At 39.1% G+C, this 17,913-nt stretch overlaps 1 protein-coding gene across 1 annotated transcript; it reads right to left on the reverse strand.

Moving 5' to 3' along the window:
- Positions 1 to 601: 601 nt before the first annotated feature.
- Positions 602 to 5,292, reverse strand: sox17 (SRY-box transcription factor 17). Its single transcript, XM_052147522.1, has 2 exons — positions 4,875 to 5,292; positions 602 to 1,840 (listed from the first exon to the last, which is right to left on the reverse strand). Exons 1-2 carry the CDS (start codon positions 5,167 to 5,169, stop codon positions 912 to 914), a joined length of 1,224 nt encoding a protein of 407 aa, XP_052003482.1. The 5' UTR covers positions 5,170 to 5,292; the 3' UTR covers positions 602 to 911.
- Positions 5,293 to 17,913: the final 12,621 nt, after the last annotated feature.

The raw sequence follows: 17,913 nt of genomic DNA on the forward strand, positions 1-17,913 counted from the left end.
AATATAAAAAATTAGCATTTTCACCAGTAGTAATGCCATTGCAGATATTGTGAATTAGCATTAATGAATTATCGTGCATTAATGAATCCCGTACAATAAGAGCGGGACCATGTATTAAAGGGACAGTACACCCAAAAATGAAACTTCTCTCATTGTTTACTGCCCCTCATGCCATCCCCGATGTGTATGAATTTCTTTCTTCTGCTGAACACAAATGAAGATATTTAGGAGAATATCTCATCTCTGTAGGTCCTTACAATGCAAGTGAATGGGTGCCAAAATGTTGATGCTCCAAAAAGCACATAAAGGCAGCATAACAGTAATCCATAAGGCTCCAGTGGTTTAATCCATGTCTTCTGAGGCGATATGATAGGTGTGGGTGAGAAACAGATCACTTTCAAACTCTTCTTCTTGTGCTTTTGGTGACTCACATTATTCGCACATATCGCCCCCTACTGGGCAGAGAGAATACGTTCTAGCAAAAAAGGACTTAAATATTGATCTGTTTCTCACCCACACTTATCACATCACTTCTGAAGACATGGATTAAACCACTGGAGTCTTATGGATTACGTTTATGCTGCCTTTATGTGCTTTTTGGAGCGTCAACATTTTGGCACCCATTCACTTGCATTGTAAGGACCTACAGAGCTGAGATATTCTTCTAAAAATCACAAGTTGTGTTCTGCAAATGAAAGAAAGTCACACACATCTGGGATGGCATGAGGGTGAATAATTGATAAGAGAATTTACATTTTTGGGTGAACTATCACTTGACCAATGTGAATGTGGTCGGCAGGTTTTGAATTCATGACACAAATAATTGAAAACCTTTTAAATGTAAAATAATTTTGCTCCGTGAGTTTTGATGGTGCATACAGTTCAGGGTAGACAGTAATCGATTACCATGTTCAGGAATTATTGTAGCCACAGTAGTAGACGGTAGTGCTGGCATCCGACAGTACAGATGAGATTAGGTCGGGCCCTTGTAAGGGTGCATGTGGGACCCCATACGAGAGGTATTGCTCAAACTCACTGCTGTCCACCTCATCCACCATTTCTCCAGGGCCTCGACTCTGTGTTGCCACAGGAGCCTGAGTGTGCGGATCAGCAGGGTTGTGCGGGACAGGAAGTGACAGTTCCTCATAAGAACACTTCAATTGAGAGTTGGCACCATAAAAGACACCTGTCCTGGAAGGGCAGCTCAGGTACGCAGTGGTTTGATGAGAAGGAGGGGGAAGATTTCTGTTGAAGAGGCAGAGAGAGGCCGAGTTAGGATGAGTACTAGTAGTCTGCGGGTTGGCGCTCGCATTACTCAGTTGTTGTGCATTGTGCGTCAGATTTAGTTGTGTATTGCTGGGATTGGCGTGCTGCGTGTGGATGTTGACGTTGGAGTGAGGGATGCGTTGAGAACGACTGCTCACGTGAGGGTGAGTGTTGGTGTGTGTGTGTTCCTGAAGCTGGTACTCTTGGTGATGATGATGATAGCTGTAGGCTGACTGATGGTGTTCGTCTTGGAGATGGGTGAAGAATTCGGTCGCTCCGGCATCCATCGAAGAGGGGTCGGGTGTAGGCAAACTGTAGGGCTCAAACAAACCCTGGGCCTCACAGTACGAAGGCAGTCCAGAATAACCCATACCGTCCATCCCCAAAGGGGTCTGCGTGTCCGCCCCAGGCAGCAGGAAGCCAGGGTCCAGTCGTTTGTTTCGCTTCACCTGTTTGCGACGCCGTGGCCGGTACTTGTAGTTCGGGTGGTCCTGCATGTGTTTCACTCGCAGACGTTCAGCCTCCTCCACGAAGGGACGTTTGCCCACTATTGGTAAAGCTTTCCATTGCTTACCTATAAATCAGAAGAAGGGGATGTGGGAGATGGTTATTTTTTTTACAAATCAGCCTGATTATTTGCATCTGGATAATTGACAAATAAGGTTGTGAGAGGAGATAAAATGATAAATCTAGTTTAAACACCATGAGTCAAATGAGTCCGTATCGATTTTTGTTTTTTGTTTTAGCATTTTAGCATAACATAAGAACGTAACACATGTTTGTGTTGTTGCTACTGAAGTGTTTCTTCACTGTATAAACTATGTGTTGCTCATACAGCTGAAGTTTCACTTACTGCCCTCTGGAGTAAACAGGTGGTACTACAAGCATTTCTCAGGAATCTTCCTTATTACAGTCCGGGGGAAGTGTGATTAATTAGGTAAATTTTATTCACACGTTATTTGTTATATAATTAATCGGACTGAATTAAAGTGTTAAATAGACAGCCCTAATATATATATATATTATGAATTTTTAAGTCAAAAATATCAGTAAGTTTTCTCAGAGTTACACTACTTGACCTGAACAAAATGTGCTTTTTCATATAAAAATGTCAAAAATATTGATATTTAATTATATGACTAAATGTATTTAATTAAACCTCACACAGTCAAGACAGACTAAAGGGGTCCTCTCGGTTTGTATGTTTTCTTTTTATGTCACATGACAACAAAATTGCTACCTGCTTGATGTTTACACCACATGACTTTGATTTGGTGGACAAATGTTTTTTTTTTTTTTTGTTATTAATTATATTTTAAAATAAAATTGTCTCACTGCTTATTTATTAAGAAATAACTATATAAAAATGAGTATGCACTACTCATGCCAATTATTATTTATTTTTTTTCAAGAATTTCAGCTTTAACAGTTACACCACATGACATTTTTTATACTTTAAGCCCCGAAAAAAATAAAAAATCTAATTGTGTGAAATGCATTTGCAATTTATTTTTGAATAATTTAATAGATCTGGGAAAAAAAAAAAAAAAAAGCCAATTAGTCTCATAGAGTATCATTGACCCATCTATCGGGTTTACTCTACTTCACTTTTAAACTCTGATTTACCTTCACCGTGCACACAGACAGAGTAAAGAGTACCTCTAGAGTAACTCAGTAAATAATACTAATTAATGACACTAGCTGAAAATGTTAATAGAACAAAAAACACAACATATATATATATAATTATTATTATTAATTGTATACATTAATTCATTTATTGTATTCAAATATTTTGATATTTTGACAGATTCTGTCATCTAAATATGCCCAATTTGACAATGCTTTATAATAGAATAGAATCCTTTATTTTGGTCACACATTACACACACAGTTTTTTGCATATATACAGTGAAATGTATAGTTTTCACATATCCCAGCTAAGCTGGGGTCAGAGTGCAGGGTCAGCCATGATACAGCGCCCCTGGGGCAGATGGGGTCAAGGGCCTTGCTCAAGGGCCCAACAGTGGCATCTTGGTGATAGAGGGGCTTGAACCCCCACCTTTCTGGTCAGTAACCCAGAGCCTTAACCACTGAGCCACCACTGCCCCTTATCAGATCAAAATGATCAGATCAGTCTGATAAACAGTCTGATAATGAAAAGATGGCAATGTTATAAACATCTTAAAGTCAGCTGTGTTGTGCGGTTCACTGTCAAAATCACTTCATGTAACTTCATCGTTAATGTAACTTTAGCAAACTGTTTAGATCACAACACAGTCACATCATTTACAGTTAAAAAAGTATTATTATGGATTTCAATTATTTATTTTAATGTTTCAGTTAAACCTTTTTGTACCAAATTTGTTTTTTTAAAATAAAAACATGTAGAAACTTTTGTAAAACATTGCAAAAGGTTCAATATACAATTTAAACTCAATCAACAGCATTTGTGCATAATGTTTATTACAACAACAAACAAAAAAATATTTAAAAAAAAAAAAAAAAAAATATATATATATATATATATATATATATATATATATATATATATATATATATATATATATATATATATATATATATATATATATATATATATATATATATATTTTTTTTTCTTTCTTAAAAAGAAAAACTAAACTCAAGGTTACAGTGAGGCACTTACAAAGGAAGTCAATGGAAGTCATTTAATTGCAGAAATGTGACGCTTATAATTTTATAAAAGCACTTACATTTATACTTCAGTTAAAACTCATGTTTTACTTGAGCTGTAAAGTTGTTTAAATCCTCATTTCAGGGTTTTAGTTTTTACGGCATTACGTTGTCATGGCAACAAAGTTGTAAAATTGGATTTTACTCTGCGCAGTAAAAGTTAGTAAGTAATTTTATCACAATAAAATCATGTTCACACGCATATTGTTAATGTCTCCGGGCTATACTTTTGAAGAAGTGAGTATTTTAACATTTATGATTTGGTTCCCATTCACCGAGTCGAAATATATTCCTTTAAAATATTCCTTCGTGTTGCTTTCACAAATGGAAAAGTTGCGCTACTCTTTGCGCATGCGCGCTGAATGATATTGATATGATTCATGTATGAAGCGAATCTACTTTGATGTCGCCTCTCTTGGGACGATGACAACTCCGACATGTCATTCCAAGTATGCGTTTGGCACAAGTCTTTTTAATACGGGTGTTTGATGATGACACCATGTTTAATTTGGATGCTGAGGCAAAGCAGTAATTGTCGTTACAATAAAACCACGGACATCCAACTATAAATGAAGGTAATAAAATGTACCTTTACCTTTAATAAAAGGTACATTTTGTTTTGCGAAGTATGAAAACTTCCAGCAATCAACCAGGCAACAATCAATAATAAAGTGCACAAAATGTAGACAATTATAGCCATAATGATGATTCATTTGATTTGAATGACCAAGTTATTCATTTTCCTATATTTAAAGCTTTTGTATTAATTCATCTTTTTAATTCTTTCATTAGAAATCGTTGCATAAGGCGCAAATTTAAGAGACAAAAATAAATAAATTAATAAATAAAATAAAACGATATGATAACTACAGATCTTTATTTATTCGACTCACCGAGCATTTTGCTGAGCTCCGCGTTGTGCAGATCGGGGTTTTGCTGCGCCAACCTCTTGCGCTCATCTTTTGCCCACACCATGAACGCGTTCATCGGCCGGCGGATGCGCGGCTCGCTTTTCCCGCGCCTGGGACCCACAGCAGCAGGACACGTCTCGCTCTTCAGTTTGGAGTCAGCAAGCGGGCTGAGCGGGTCCGCCCACGCGCACTGCCTCACGCCGGGCATCATGACTGAGCTGGTGACGCGGGTCTGACTCGGGTCGTCACTGGCGTAGCCCGCATCGGGACTGCTCATCTCCCACACGCACCGGGCGCGTATCCTTGACGATCACCCAAATAAACTCATTTGTAGCCTCTGGGTGGACGATGCCTTCTCCTCCTGCCCTGCTTATTTTTTCCTTTGCTGAGTGCATGCAGTAAATTGAACAAACAGTAAGTTCAGATTTGCTCGAGTCCAGCCAGTTTTAAACGCAGCAGCGACCAATCACGACATGGGTGGGAGTGTCCTGCTGTGAAAGGTGTGAAAGGATCCATGTTCAGAAGGGCTCGCCCCCTGGGATCAAGCGCTCCTCAAGAGTCAGGACAAGCAGGGGTGTAGACTCCAGGGGGATGGGGAAGGAAGGTAACCCCACTATTAATCAAAACAAGCAAGGACCCTCCCATTAGTTATACGTGATCAATGGAAACATAAATTCTTCATACTGTAACCCCCCCTCCCAATGTTCAAGCCAAATCTGCACCCTTGAGGAAGAGAGTGTGAATTATACAATGACTTTCAGGGGGCTCCTTTAAATTTACAGTATATATGGAAATATTTGTCCCAAGTTCGTCCGCTCGAGGTTCGTCTAACGCAACCTTTTTAAACATCGTTAACTTTTTAAGTCTTTAAACTGTTTAAACAAACACTCAAATTTGTGCAACATATTTGTCATATGTTAATGAATAATAAAGATTTTAAAAATATGTAGGCTTTCATGTTTTGTCAAATTGCCCTCCAATATCATTACTAAAGTCAAGGGCGTAGATTTGGTTTGAACACTGGGGGTGGGGGGTGTACTTGCTTGTTTTGACTATTACCCCCCCCCTCAATCTACACCCCTGACTAAAGTGCTTGAGCCACACGTACAAAGTCTTTCTAGCAAGTCATTTCACTGTCGGCCATCTTTGGAACGCTCTCGTCCAGTCATGCCAGTACAGCTCCCATCTACTTGAAAGGGGAAACACCAAAATCTAAAAAATGCTTGGTCAAGTTTACAATCAAAGAACATATTTGAAATCAGAAATTAAATTGATCATTATTGGAATCAGGGCTGGACTGGTAATCTGGCATACCAGGCATTTTCCCGGTGGGGAATTCTTAACATTTGCCACACAGATAAGGTAAATGCAGTGCTTGCTTTAGGATTAATATCCTGTCAGTAGATATGCTTAAATTTGCAAACAATAGTAAGGATTGTCACAAGGAGATAATGGCACGCCAAGTGCGTGTGAAAAGCAAGGTGTGAAGTTTATCATGTCTCATTGCATGTGTGACGGTGGCCAGCAGGTACATGCTGTGCAGTGTGTGTAAACCCCACTCCCCTTGCCTCAAGAGGCGCACTAGCGACGGACACTAGAGGCTGTTCCTTTTATCCTCCTCATTATTGCACCCACCTTCCATGTCGGAGACACCGGTTTAAATCCCGCTCGGAGCTGGTCGAGTAGGACCTGTTTCAGTGGTGCCGTGACCCGGATGGGAGTGAGGTTTTGGGGCAGTTTTGAATTTGAAGAAAAGTTGACCTACTCTTTACGATTTCAGTGTGAGGTCAGGCTGTCTTGTCTTTCTGGTAAATTTAATTGGAGTTTATTTTTTAAATGTGTTTCCATTAGAGGTAGACCGATATATCGGTTTTACCAATTTATCAGTGCCGATAGTTGCTTTATGGAACTATTATTATCGGTAAAAATCTAAGCCGATATTTTATGATAGTTTTTCATAATTTTGTCATTTCAAAATAAGAGTCTCAGTTGTATTTCGGGCTTGTTCATACTTAAAAGTCCTGCGTTATACACCAAATCTGAACTTTTCTAGTTATTAGTGGGATTTTGGCAAAACAATAAACAGCACCTGGGATTTTATTCATTTTTGACTCATTGTCTGTGCCTGTCATGGTAAAGAAAGACAAAGATTTATTTTTGAGATTCTATAAATTGTTTTTTAAGAACTATCGGCCGATTAATCAGTTATCAGCTTTTCCTATCACCTTAGTTATCATTATCGGCAAAATCCACAATCGGTCAACCTCTAGTTTTGGCAAAATCCACAATCGGCTGACCTCTAGTTTTGGCAAAATCCACAATCGGCCGACCTCTAGTTTTGGCAAAATCCACAATCGGCTGACCTCTAGTTTTGGCAAAAGCCACAATCGGTCGACCTCTAGTGCTGGCAAAATCCACTATCGGTCCACCTCTAGTTTTGGCAAAATCCACAATCGGGCGATCTCTTGTTTTGGCAAAATCCACAATCGGTCCACCTCTATTTTTGGCAAAATCCACAATCGGTCGACCTCTAGTTTTGGCAAAATCCACAATCGGTCGACCTCTAGTGCTGGCAAAATCCACAATCGGTCCACCTCTAGTTTTGGCAAAATCCACTATCGGTCGACCTCTAGATTTGGCAAAATCCACAATCGGTCGACCTCTAGTTTTGGCAAAATCCACTATCGGTCGACCTCTAGATTTGGCAAAATCCACAATCGGTCGACCTCTAGTTTTGGCAAAATCCACTATCGGTCGACCTCTAGTTTTGGCAAAATCCACAATCGGTCCACCTCTAGTTTTGGCAAAATCCACTATCGGTCGACCTCTAGTTTTGGCAAGATCCACTATCGGTCCACCTCTAGTTTTGGCAAAATCCACTATCGGTCGACCTCTAGTTTTGGCAAAATCCACTATCGATCGACCTCTAGTTTTGGCAAAAGCCACAATCGGTCGACCTCTAGTTTTGGCAAAATCCACTATCGGTTCACCTCTAGTTTTGGCAAAATCCACAAACGGTCGACCTCTAGTGCTGGCAAAATCCACTATCGGTCGACCTCTAGTTTTGGCAAAATCCACTATCGATCGACCTCTAGTTTTGGCAAAATCCACAATCGGTCGACCTCTAGTTTTGGCAAAATCCACAATCGATCGACCTCTAGTTTTGGCAAAATCCACTATCGGTGGACCTCTAGTTTTGGCAAAATCCACAAACGGTCGACCTCTAGTGCTGGCAAAATCCACTATCGGTCGACCTCTAGTTTTGGCAAAATCTACAATCGGTCGACCTCTAGTGCTGGCAAAATCCACTATCAGTCCACCTCTAGTTTTGGCAAAATCCACTATCGGTTCACCTCTAGTTTTGGCAAAATCCACAAACGGTCGACCTCTAGTGCTGGCAAAATCCACTATCGGTTCACCTCTAGTTTTGGCAAAATCCACAAACGGTCGACCTCTAGTGCTGGCAAAATCCACTATCAGTCCACCTCTAGTTTTGGCAAAATCCACTATCGGTCAACCTCTAGTTTTGGCAAAATCCACTATCGGTCAACCTCTAGATTTGGCAAAATCTACAATCGGTCGACCTCTAGTTTAGGCAAAATCCACTATCGGTCAACCTCTAGTTTTGGAAAAATCCACTATTGGTCGACCTCTAGTTTTGGCAAAATCCACTATTGGTCGACCTCTAGTTTTGGCAAAATCCACTATCGGTCTACCTCTAGTTTCCATCAAAGTTGCTATGCATTTCTTCTTATTGAAAAAACCTTTTATCCATGTATACGTTTTTTTATGCACATTTAGGAGATTTTATTCACATCATAGTGTTTCCAATCCAGCAGTTTTTGTGCAATATCCCAAAATGCGCATAAAAATATGTGGATGGAAATCCAGCTAATGACTTCAAACCTGGCAGCAATGTTTTTAATTGAGCGAGGAACATATTCATTCAATTATATCCTTAATTTCAGTCTGATCCTCCCAGTAAAATATTGTATGGCTTCATTATACTTGGAATATAGTGCATGAGTTGTATGAACTACATTTATGATACTATAATGTATAAATCAACATTTGTTGGAAAAGAGCAGCTAATTTAGTGTTTCAACGAAGAAAGAAAAAGTGTCGAAGCAACATGAAAGTGAGTGAAGTGAGTAAATGATTACAAAATGTCAAATGTTTGGTGAACTATTCCTTTAATTACAGTAGCCTACATGCAGCTAATATGTGGCATTTAATCCTATACAGATATCTGGTACATAACAATATATGTAAAACACTTCTGCTCATATATGGTTTATACTTTTAGAAAAAAGTCATACTTGTACACAAATGGAACATGTATTTCAAAACTACAAATATTTTATTTCAATATGTAACGTTAATTTCCCTAAATTGTAATGGAATTTGAATATGTATATAAATGCTCAAATACATAAACTATAATATGTTCATATAGCCATATCTGAGTTCTGTGTGGGATTTTAATTTACGTAATGTAAAATGTTATGAGTGAAATGTTGCATTTAAAATGTTCATGTTTTGAGAACTTGCTCATGTGCAGTGTTACGGGAGCAATTGAGAACTATACCAAAACCACATCCTGTTTTCTGCTTACCTTAATTTGAAATTGTTAATCTTTACTCTGTCTGTATGTCTGTATAGATGTGTTCATATCAAAAAGGCCGTTCTCTTTCTCTTTTATCAATATTGCTTATAAAAGTGTCAGAGCAGTATATTTGAGAGGGAAAACAAAGTTCAGATTCATCAACTCACCCCTCCTCATCTTACACACACATGCACCACCCTGTATGTATTGTCTCAGTGTTGGGGCACAGAGGTAATGCTCTCCATACTGGCACTGTAATACTGTCATCATCTATTTTACTACTGAAGAACCAATGGACTATATTTGTGCGTGTGTGTGTAAGTGAGGAGTGTGAACACATATACAGCTTCCGTCTGAGTCATGTAAAGTCCCCCGGCACTCAGGAGCCAATACTATTGTGTAATTCCCCAGCAAGACTCGCCTGGCGACAGTACATGTGTATATTCACTGTGTGTGGATCTGTCTGTGTGGGAGAGGGTGTGCGTTTGTGTGTCTCAAGGCGGACAGTGTGTGCTCCTATGCCAAGGACAGGAAGCAGTTTGTGGGGGACAGGAAATGCAGGCTGAAGCAGTAGCCTAGATAAGAGCGAGAGACCTCTCCCACACACACAAACCTCACCGTATTCCAGACTCCCCTAGGCCTTGCTGGTGCCGCAAGTACATGTTAACACCCTACAGAGGTTATAAATGCCTTAAATGATTTGGTAGACCTTAAAAGTGCAATCAGAGAAAGTGTCATATACAAATGAGAAATATTTATAAACCTTTTGTTCTTCCCACAAAGTAGAAAAAACCCTTACATTGAAGGAGGGACTCAGGGGCAGGTTGCACCAGCCATGCGTAAGTTACAACTGGAACTAAGACCCTGTCTTAATCACTTCCTGTTCCAGTTGCTGCTGCCATGCTGCACAAGTCTATGTTTGCAGCTTGCTAGCCTGCTTAGCATTGCATATTATTGTACGTTCATAATGTTTTTCCTTTGACAGTTTATCGCATGCTTAATTTTTTCCTCTTTTCTACTGTTTCAACTGCGTGTATTTTACCACACGTACTGTTTTCTACTTGTCTGCATCTCGCATCTTGACTGCATGCAGTTGTTTTCTCCTCTGTGTTTTACACGGATTATTGCATCAATCATAAATATCTGCTGATCAGGAACCACATCGAACCGCTTTGATCTCAAACCCTTGCTGCTCAAGAACAACCATAACAACAACAACATCAACAAACAAGTGCGGTAAGACATGGCATCCACTCATGTTATTCCTTCCTGCATTGCATGCAACATGTTTATGATAGCTTCTTCCATCAGCAGTGAGGGATTTAAATGTGATAAATGTAAGGAATTAGTCAGGCTAACGGAAAAGGTTAATGAGTTAGGGACATGCATCTGAATGCTAATGGAGGTCAGTGAGAAAGAGAAGCCGGTAGATACTGTTTCGGATAGGGTTACTACAGCGAGCAGCACACAGACCTTGGTTTCCGGCTGTAGAGCCTTAGCAGCAGGGCATTTGGGTGACGTTTCGGCAGCATACTCACTCAGCAAAGCGACACCACTCTACCATTCCTGTTAGGGTTTCCAAGCAATTCTCCCCACTCAGGTGATGCACTCACTGAGGATCATGTTGAAAAGCCTTAGTAATAGGTTATTCTATTGTAAGGTATGTGGAAATAGAGACACCGGCCACTATTGTTAAATGCATTTCGGGGGCTTGAGCATCTGACATCAGATCAAATTTACAAGTGCTGGCTAATGCTAAATGTAGATTTTCTAAAATTGTTATTCATGTCAGCACTAACGATGTCCAGCTTCCCCAGTCGGAGATCACTAAAGATAATGTTTAAGAGGTGTGTGAACTTGTAAAAACTATGTCAGACACCGTAATATCCTCTGGCCCCCTCCCTAGTAGATTAGTAGATTAGTGTCACTGAACAGCTGGATGTCTAAGTGGTGTCTGGAGAATAGCATAGCATTTATATTCAATTAGAAGAGTTTTTGGAGTAGACCTGACCTGCTAAATAGAGACAGACTCTATCCCTCCATGGAAGATGCCGCTCTCCTCTCTAGTAATTTGACTCATAGTCTTAATAGTGATAGTATTTGACTAACTGGGGCCCAGGTCAGGAAGCAGACAAACTGGTTAATCCGAACATCTACTAGCTGCCTTGAGATGTCACACAGGTCACATAAACTACAACACATAGAGACTGTATCACCTAGATATCTCATAGAGCCTTAACCTGGCTTAAACTGGATGAAAATATTAGTTTAAATAAATCTACTCCCCCAGGTTATTGTTATAAACATGAGCCTCATCTGATGGGTAAATTGCTACAATTTACAGTGACGTTTTTGGTGTTACTTAGAGGACAGGATGTAAGTTTTAGTCTTTAGGACTAATAATGCTTAATGTGACACTGTCAGATATAAATAAAAAAAATCTCTGTCATCTTTTGCCCTTGCTACAGTATATAGATCACCTGGGCAGTATTCTGATTTGCTTGGTAAAATAGCACATTTTCTTTGAGATCTAGTAGTTACTGTAGATAGAGCTGTAATTGTTGGTGACTTCAAGATTCACATAAATAAAACTACACATTGGGATTAGCATTTATCGATCTTCTGAACTCTATTGCAGTCAAACAAACTGTGACAGGACCAACTCATCATCATAATCCTACGTTAGATTTAATTCTGTCATATGGGGTTGATGTTGATACCATAGAAATTCTGCAGCAGAGCGATGACATCTCGGATCATTACCTCATCTCTTGTTTGCTGTGATCAGCTAATGTCATTCAATCTGCACCACGCTATCGTTCAGGTAGACCTATTCTTTCGACCACTAAAGATAGCTTAACTAATAATCTTCTTCCAGAACTATCTCACATACTCAGTAAGCCAAAAGGTCTAGAAGAACTTGACGTAATAACAGAAAATATAAATACAGTATTCTCTAGCACTCTTGATAGTTTCAGTCCCCTTCGATTAAAAAGCCCTGCACCATGGTACAATGAAAACACTCATTCTCTCAAGAGAGCATCTCAGAAAATGGAGCACAATGGAAGAATAAAATTAGAGGTATTTTGTGGTGCATGGAACCGGGCCAATTTGGTTGCTTAGGAGACCTGGCTGGAGTCACTCAGCACACCCTGGATTCGAACTCATGACTCCAGGGGGGTAGTCAGCCTCAATACTCGCTGAGCTACCCAGGCTCCCCAGAACCTCTTCTTAATATTATTAACTCCCTCCTCGCTATCCTTAGGACATGTCCCAAGAAACTTTAAAATGGCAGTTATCAAACCGCTTAGTAAGAAGCCACAGCTTGATCCTGGTCAATTGGCTGATTATAGCCGATTTTCAAATATCCCATTTATGTCAAAAATAGTAGAAAAGGTAGTGTCCTAACAACTCTGATCATTCCTACAGAGAAATAGTATATATGAATAATTTCAGTCAGGATTTTGGCCCCATCACAGTACAGAGACTGCTCTTATCAGTTATAATTGACTTGCTCTTACCACCTGATCACGGCTGCATTTCTCCTCTAGTGCTTTTAGATCTTAGTGCTGCCTTCGACACCATAGATCACAACATTCTCTTGAATACGCTGGAGAATTATGTTGGCATTAGTGGACTTGCATTAGTATGGTTCAGGTCCTATTTAGCAGACCACAACCACTTTTTATGCATAAACGAGGAATTGTCAAATCAAAGAAAAGTTAAGTATGGAGTGCCACAGGGATCAGTTTAGGGCCTCAGCTTTTCTCCTTATATATGCATCCCCTGGGAGACTGTAGTAGGGCAGAGGGCGGGGCCGGATCATGATGCTGCACACCCGGCCCCTATTCAGGCTAATCAAGCCTCCAAGAGGGATAAAGGCCGACCAAAGACTGCAGTGCGAGACAGAGAGAGAGAGAGAGAGAGAGAGAGATTTACGGACAGCTGTCCGACACCTTTGTGGGTTTATCTTTTTGGTTCAGTTTATAATTAAAATATTATTTATATCGTCAAGCCGGTTCTCATCTCCTCCTTTCCATGAATCCCTTAACAGAGATAATATCAGGAATTGTGGAATACGTTTCCACTGTTGTTCCACATATCGCAGCCCTGAGGTTGGCACAAAAAGCGTGTTAAATGTTCTCCCTTGCAGAATTTCTTTGCACTCGAACAAGCCTATAAATGTAGTTTATGTTATGCAAACATTAAAATGTATCACCTTACAAGTCATGCACTAGTAAAATTGTTTAGATGTCATAAGGTAGCATTGTGTGAGACACAGGGCGAAAAGTATGTGTATTTATATTGATTATCTATTACGCTTTAGTAGCACTTCTAGTGTTCATTTCAGCATGAAACTGCTGGAAAACATACAACATGTAAAAAGCTGTGTAAAAATTATTTAGCAAAAATATTAGTATAGTAACGTGATTCTACCCAAGTCCACCTTTGTGTTCAACAATGGCATTATGCTTAAAATAGAACACTTCTGAATTCTTGATTGATTGATAGGCCTGGTTAGTAATGCAGAAATATTTCCTAGTGAAAATCAAAGCGCTTTGAAATTCTGCCCATTTGACCCTTTTCTTGACCCTGCCAAAATGTGTCCACATACACATGCATAGGCAAACACATACTATGCTGGTTAACACTGATTACTGCAATAGTTAATCATTTTTATGAGTATTTGTGTAAAGACAGGAGAAATAATGTACATCCTGTAAAACCCAGTCAAAGTGATGAGTGAGACAGAGAGAGACGGTGTGATATATACACAGAAACGGAGAGAGAAAAGTGAGAGTGATATATTGTGTTTTAACTGCCCCATTGTTCTCCTGCATGCAGATATGATGACCTGTGAGCTCCGACCTGAGTTTGGCTTCAGTGAAAAAATGTCCAAGTCAGATATTTGAGGTTGCCGCGCACACACAGGCTCAAACACAGAAATATCAAAGTGAATATTGATTGTGACTTTATTGAGTGAACTGCTTTGATTCGCAGATAGACGCGTTTGAATAAGAGTTAATCATCATCGGTTGGTGTGTGTACACCTCTGTGTGAATCGATCTCTCACACGTCTGTGTGTGTCATACGTGGCATTTGACCAGTCGGGGTGCCAACAAATAAATACATTTACACACACGTCAACCAGACACACTCACGCTGTCATGTCAATCAATATTATAGGAATATTTTGGGTTAAACTCTATCGAAGGCATTTGTAGCATCCGACCAGTTCTCGTGAAATGCTGTAATAATAGTATTTTCTTTTAAATCGTACAAGTTGGATTTTAATCCCATAGCAAAAACATTTATTTAGATTTTTCCTAAGTTTAACCCCTTACACAAGCCCTAAGCCGAACCATGATTTAATAGGAAAATTACTTTTAACACAACGGAAGAAAGTAAACATTGGGGTTTGGAACAAGACGAGGGAAGTGTTTTACAGTATATGGAAATACAGTACATCAGTCATTTGTATTGCATAAATAAATATGGAATAAGTATCCAGATTTGTTGACTGATGTTTCCTTTCTGAAAATAAAGTGTTGGATAGGAGGCTAGCTACAATTCATTGCCTGTAATGTATCGATTTACAATTCTGTTGGTTGATTCTTTGTTCTCTTTTGGAATTAAAATGTTCCTTTTTGTGTGAGCCAAGTCGTACAATGTCTCACGATTTTGTTTTCGATGAGTTGTCATGAGTCATACTGAATTGATTACAGTATTAGGTTCATTTGTGTTTGTGGTTTTTCATTCATGGGATGTATGTCCACACTTCTATTTGCCTGTTTGCTTTTACAAATATTGGAATGAGTCAAAATTATTTTCTGTGGCAATAATGTGGTAAATAAGGCATTCACAACTTATTTCACTTCCACAATGCACTACAGTACTTTTCTGATACATTCATGCCATTTTTTGGAGCTTGAAAGACATGATTCTTAAAAAATGATCGTTTTGTGTTATGTGGGAAAAACGATAACAGGGTTTAACGATTCTTTCATTTAACCTGAAATATTCCTTTAAAAAATGAATAAAAATCATGCAATTTATGTTAATGTTATGTCTGTACATCACACCTTAGACGATCTCTCCCCATGTATTTCTCACTTTCACACATAGCAAATCGTTTCTCTCATCATGCACTTCCCTCGTTTTCGTATCGGTTTATAACTCGCTCTTCTGTTACCATTAGAAATACTTTAATGCTCAGAGGTGAAGATAGTTTGTTCCTTCCCACAGCTGCAGTTTTGCAGAGGAAACACATTGTGTGTGTGTGTGTGTGTGACTCCCTCATCCCATACCTGCAGAAAATTTTTTACATTTAATTGATTTAAATCATTCATTTGAGCCCAGAGCAAAGCAACGTTTCCTTAAATTGTTGTGTACTTTAAAATGAAATTTTTTATTTTTAGGAAAAAGTCAATAAAATTGGTAACACTTTACAATTATGTAATGTTATTACACGGCTCTCTGGATTACTTGATTCTGATTGGTTAATGGCACCATCTAGTGGTCAGACATTGCTCTGAAACAACTGTACATCCACGTATCAGGCCGCTCATCCGCATACTGCGCGTCGTCTTTCCTGCTTCTCGGTTCACTGTGCAAGGTTCCATTTGTTAACATTAACAAACAATAAATAATACTTTTACAGCATTTATTAATCTTGGTTATTGTTAATTTCAACATATACTATACATATACTACATGTATATATGTTATGTAAGGGATTATATACAGTCAGCCAGTTGCTATCGCACAATAAACCCTGTCAGGGTGATCAGGACCCCGACACGAAGCAGAGGACTCTTTCACCACCCTGAAGGGGTTTATTTTGCAATAACAACCGGCTGACTATGCATTATCCCACTTATCACATGGCTATTAACCAAATAAATAAATACATGGCCAAAAAATATTGATTTGCATTAAAATTATGTAATATGAGAAGAAGGAAATTCAGTCCTCCAGTTTGCGTCGGAGTCCTGTTGGTGTATATTCAGTGTCTGACTTCTTAATATTCAGCCTATTACAAGACTACTTGCCAAATAAATAAACAAATGGCCTTGCAACATTGATTTGAGTTTAAATGATTTTATTAGCTTACTTGTAGAGATCGCACAGTGATCTGAGAAGCAGGAAAGACGGCTCGCAGTATTCGGATGAGCGGCCTGATACGTGGATGTACGGTTGCTTCAGAGCAATGTCTGAGCACTAGATGGCGCCATTAACCAATCAGAATCGAGTAATCCAGAGAGCCGTGTAATAACATTAGTTAATGCACTATGAACTAACAATAAACAGTTGTATTTTTATTAACTAAATGTTATCAAAGATTTCCAAATGCTGTATTCAAATATTTTGTTTGTTCATGATACCTAATGCATTTACTAATGGTAACAAATTTAACTTTACTGTAAAGTGTTATATTTAAAAAACAATTCAATATATTTTTGAGTTCCCAAAGAAATTGTATTTGTTTAGTTGTTTTTTATTTAGCTCACTTCTGAGCACACACACACACACACACACACACACACACACACACACACATACACACACACACACACACACACACACACACACACACACACACACACACACACACACACACACAGAGATAATGAGAAGTGATTTCACACTGTTGCCCTTGTACTAACTTCTTACTTCCCTCTTCTGATCCATGCATAGATAGAGAGCCTGTCACTCCAAACACACACACACGCACACACACACACACACACACACACTGAAGATCCTCTTACTGTATGTGTGATATATCTACAGACTATTGCAGAACACAGCCTCAGTCACCATTTACTTTCATTGGATGGAAAACAAATGCATGGAAAGTAAATGGAGAGCTACTGCATCATTCAGTCATCAAGTTACATTTACATTGATGCATTTGGCAGATACTTTTATCCAAAGTGACTTACAGTGCACTTATTACAGGGACAATCCCCCCGGAGCAACCTGGAGTTAAGTGCCTTGCTCAAGGACACAATGGTGGTGACTGTGGGGATCGAACCAGCAACCTTCTGATTACCAGATTACCAGTTATGTGCTTTAGACCACTACAACACCATGCTTTAGTTAGAGCCAGGCACAACATATTTATTGATAAGTTATAATACAACTCAATAACTGGCCTTCACTGTATGATGAGATCACATTAATCAATGTCATTGACTCAATCAACAGCATTTGTTGCATAATGTTGATTACCACAAAAATGCATTTTGACTTGCCCCTCTTTTTCTTCACATAAAGCAAAAATGGAGGTAACATTGAAGCACTTATAATGGAAGTCAATGGGGCTAATTTTTGGAGGGTTTCAAGGCAGAAATGTGACGCTTTTACTTGAGCTGCAAAGTTCTTTAAATCACCGTTTTTACAGTCATTTGA

The sequence above is a fragment of the Xyrauchen texanus genome, chromosome 1 (assembly GCF_025860055.1).
Source record: "Xyrauchen texanus isolate HMW12.3.18 chromosome 1, RBS_HiC_50CHRs, whole genome shotgun sequence".
Classification (NCBI taxonomy): Eukaryota; Metazoa; Chordata; class Actinopteri; order Cypriniformes; family Catostomidae; genus Xyrauchen; species Xyrauchen texanus.

Coding starts and splice junctions, on each gene's coding strand:
- sox17 (XM_052147522.1), bottom strand. CDS start 5,169: ATGAGCAGTCCCGATGCGGGCTACGCCAGTGACGACCCGAGTCAGACC. Junction 1,841..4,874: donor GGAGCTCAGCAAAATGCTCG/GTGAGTCGAATA, acceptor TCTGATTTATAG/GTAAGCAATGGAAAGCTTTA.